The sequence below is a fragment of the Carlito syrichta genome, unplaced genomic scaffold (genome assembly GCF_000164805.1).
Source record: "Carlito syrichta isolate Samal-C Ts95f unplaced genomic scaffold, Tarsius_syrichta-2.0.1 Scaffold316279, whole genome shotgun sequence".
NCBI lineage: Eukaryota > Metazoa > Chordata > Mammalia > Primates > Tarsiidae > Carlito > Carlito syrichta.
This window is the reverse complement of record NW_007260375.1, coordinates 38442-42085: the sequence shown is the minus strand read 5'-3', so window position 1 is coordinate 42085 and position 3644 is coordinate 38442. Positions and strand designations below refer to the sequence as shown.

Sequence of the window (3644 nt, the reverse complement as noted above, 5' to 3'; positions counted from 1 at the left end):
CCCCGACCCCTGTGGTTTCTCGCCTCTTGGTTCACTCAAGGTGCTAACTTTGGTGCACTCGGGACCTTCCACGCCACATGAAGCGGGTTGTGGGGAGGGGGCGTGGAGTCAAACAGAGGGGTGGGTGGCTGGCTGGGCGGGCCCCTCCTCCGCCTGCGCGCGGGAACCGGGCGGGCGGGCCGGGCTTGGGGCAGAGGCGGGGCCCGGGGTGGTGGCCGGGACCTGGACCTGGACGGAGGTAGGGGCGGGGCCCTCCCGACCCCATTGCCCGCCGGCTCCCTCACTGCGCAGGCGCAGTCGTGCGCGCCACGGTCACGGCGCGGCGACCCGTGGGCGGGGCCTGACGGTGTCGCCTCGCCGGGGGGCGGGGAGGGCGTGGCCATCCGGGGGAGGGGCGGGGCCTCACGCCGGCGCCCAAGACTCTGAAGTCCCGACCGGGCAAGGCGGTCCGCGGACGGGGCGGGGCGGGGCGGGGCGGGGCGGGGCGGGGCGGGTGCGGGCGACCCGGAAGGGCTGGCGCCCGGGGTGCCCGTCTGGCTTGGAGGACGGCAGTGCCCACTGCCGTGCACCGGCTCCCTGCCCGGACGGTGGCCGCCAGGATGGGCCGAAGGGTGACCGTGGCCACCTGCGCGCTCAACCAGTGGGCCCTGGACTTCGAGGGCAATTTGCAAAGGATCTTAAAGAGTGAGTGTGAGGCGGCCGGAACGGTGGGAGGTGGCGACGCGCCCTCTAGCCCGGCCTCGCACACAGCCTTGCCTGGGGGAAGCTCGCAGCCCTGGGCGTGGGGGCAGATAGGATTGTGGATGATGACCACGCCTGTACCACGTGCCCAGATCCTCCTAGGGAGTGGGGATGGGACTGTGTACAGTGTCTGGGGACACGTGGCTTATAAGGCAGGGATCAGGAACGAATGGGGGTGGAGGCCTGAGGATGGACCCGTCTTGGATATCTCTGGGGTCCCACCTGGCACGGCTGGGGCCGAGCTGCCCATCCTCCGCAGTGTCTAAGTCGGATGGGGTGGTTGACCACTGGTGAGGATGTGCAGACTCCAGAGATTGGATGGTCTCTGGTCCCTGAGGGAGGGCCTTCCCGGTGGGTGGGCATTGAGAGAAAATGTCCCAAAAGGGGAAGTAGGATGGGGTGAGCCTGCACGCTTGGAGAGTAGTGTGGTTGCTGAGGGTCACCATCTAATTATCTTTTGTGTGCGCTTATACACCTGGGCACCTGTGTACACCTGTGCACACCTGCAGGAAATGGAAAGCAGGGAGAGCTTGCAGGGCTGATCCCAAGCACCAGGGAGGAGGGAGTTGCGAAGGTCACACCCTGATGATTTGACCTTTCAACAGTTTTGACCAGTTTTAAAGGTCAAACTGTTACACCTGCACTTGAACCAGGGCTGCCCTGAGCCACCTGTGGGTGTGATCACCCCGGTTGTCTTGGACTGGGCTGCTGACTTTGAGAGGGCATTAGCCAGGAACAATAAAAACAGAATGCTGCATGTGGTGGCATCTTGTCAGCATCCGTCTGGGACTCTCCTCTTTTTTTTTTTTTGAGTTGGAGTCTCACTCTGTCACCCAGACTGGAGTGCAATGGCCGCTCCCGGCCACCACAGCCTTGACCTGCTGGGCTCTGGCGATCCTTCCGCCTCAGCCTTCCAAGTAACTGGAACTATAGGCGCGCGATACCACGCCCGGCTGATTTTTTGATTTATTGTAGAGATGAGGTCTCGCTGCCCAGGCGGGTCTCGAACCCGCGGGCTCGGGCAATCCACTCACCTCAGCCTCCCAAAGGCGCGGGATTACAGGCTGAGCCACCAAGCCTGGCTTCTCTTTTTAATTTTTCTTGTCAAATATCAATCTTGCTTTCATCTCGTAAGAGCTCAGAGCAAATCCACTTGGGTGAAGTGAGACTGGGTGACCAGAGCTGAGCCTCTACTCAGCGGGCCTCTCCTCTCTAATCAGCACGTTGGAAGTTACTACCCACACCCAGGTAGTCCATAGTGCCTGGCATGGGTACCACCGTGGGACTGTAATCCTTCGAGTCCTGCCTTTCTCCTACAGATGACCTTGGATGTGTACTTGTTAATACTGCCAGGGTGTGACCTTTCCCCCTCCTCCTCCTTGGTACTTAGGGTCAGCCCTGCAAGCTCTCCCTGCTTCCCATTTCCTGCAGGTGTAAGCAGGTGTACACAGGTGTATATGGATGTACACAGGTGGAATATGGGGGTACACAGGTGTTTGCAGGTATACCCAGGTGTATACAGATGTGCACAGGTATATACAGGTGTACACAGATGTCTACAGGTGTACACAGATATATGCTGTCCTCTGCTACCAGGCTGTAAACAGGAGGACTGGTTAGGGAGGTCGCAGAGAGTGTTTCTGTTTGCTTTGTCCGACTGGAGCTGGGAGTTTCATCTGCCTCTGAACATGTCATGGGTACTGAAGTTTCCTTTCTTCCTCTCTCTCTGCATATAGGTATTGAAATTGCCAAAAACAGAGGAGCAAGATATAGGCTTGGCCCAGAGCTGGAAATATGGTGAGAACAGGCACACAAACACCCTGGGGAGGGCAGGCAGCGGTGTCTGCATTAGCTGAGAGGGCAGGGAAGGAGCCGGGAGAGTACTAAGAGCTGTGGACATGCCGAGCCCGTTTTGGAGGTCGTGGGCAACCTGTGAGTGGACCTGGTTAATGCAAGAGCAGGTTTGGGAGGCCAGATAATTCTAGATTCCTTGCTGAGTTGTTAAAGGGACAGAGTTTGACCAGGGCTTAGGGCTGACTTCAAGTTGGGCTGTTCCTGCTACCCCTGCCCTTCTGCCATGGCATGAATGTCTGTATCCCCCAAAAGTCACATGTCGAAACCTACAGGCGATGCATTAAGAGATGGGGTCTCAGCCCGGCTCGGTGGCTCAGCCTGTCATCCCAGCACTTTGGGAGGCTGAGGCAAGTGGATTGCCTGAGCCCATGGGTTTGAGACCAGCCCGAGCAACTTGATAAGACATTGTCTCTACAATAAATAAAAAAAATTAGCCGGGTGTGGTAGCTCACGCCTGTAGTTCTGGCTACCTGGAAGGCTGAGGCAGAAGGATCGCCAGAACCCAGCAGGTCGACGCTGGGGTGACCATGAGTGTGCCACCACACTCCAGTCTGGGCAACAAAGTGAGACTCCAGCTCAAAACAAAAAAAAAAAAATGGGGTCTCTGGGACGTGATTAGGTTGTGAGATGAGTACCCCAAAAGAGAGGCCCGAGGGAGCATGTGTGCCCCCCTGCTGTGAGAGGACACAGGCGGCACTAGCTATGAAATCTGCTGGCACCTTGAACTTGGACTCCCAGCCTTCAGAAGTGTGAACAGTACCTTTCTGTTGCTTATACATGACCCAGTCTAAGATATTTTGTTTCAGTGGCCTGAAGGACTGAGACACCCTCCTAGGTCTTTGCTTTCATATTTGGCCTTATAAAGTTGTCAGTCATGTTCTCAGTGTCTTTCTACAAGCAAGCATAAATGATTGCTTCTGGTATGCCTTTTTTGCAATAAACAGGAAGAGTTTCCTTGATTACCTTTGTCTCTTATTAAAAAGCAATCAGTGCCGGGCTCGGTGGCTCAGCCTGTAATCCCGCACCTTTGGGAGGCTGAGGTGAGTGGA

General features: G+C 57.2%; 1 protein-coding gene across 1 annotated transcript in view; it reads left to right on the top strand.

The window, feature by feature from the left end:
- Positions 1-488: 488 nt before the first annotated feature.
- The window catches only part of LOC103276627 (glutamine-dependent NAD(+) synthetase-like), a 21331-nt gene continuing 18175 nt past the window's right edge, over positions 489-3644 (top strand). The window contains exons 1-2 of the mRNA XM_008074030.1: positions 489-684; positions 2478-2538. Coding sequence (XP_008072221.1) covers positions 600-684; positions 2478-2538 — 146 coding nt within the window. The 5' untranslated portion in view covers positions 489-599. The remainder of the gene's footprint in view (positions 685-2477; positions 2539-3644) is intronic.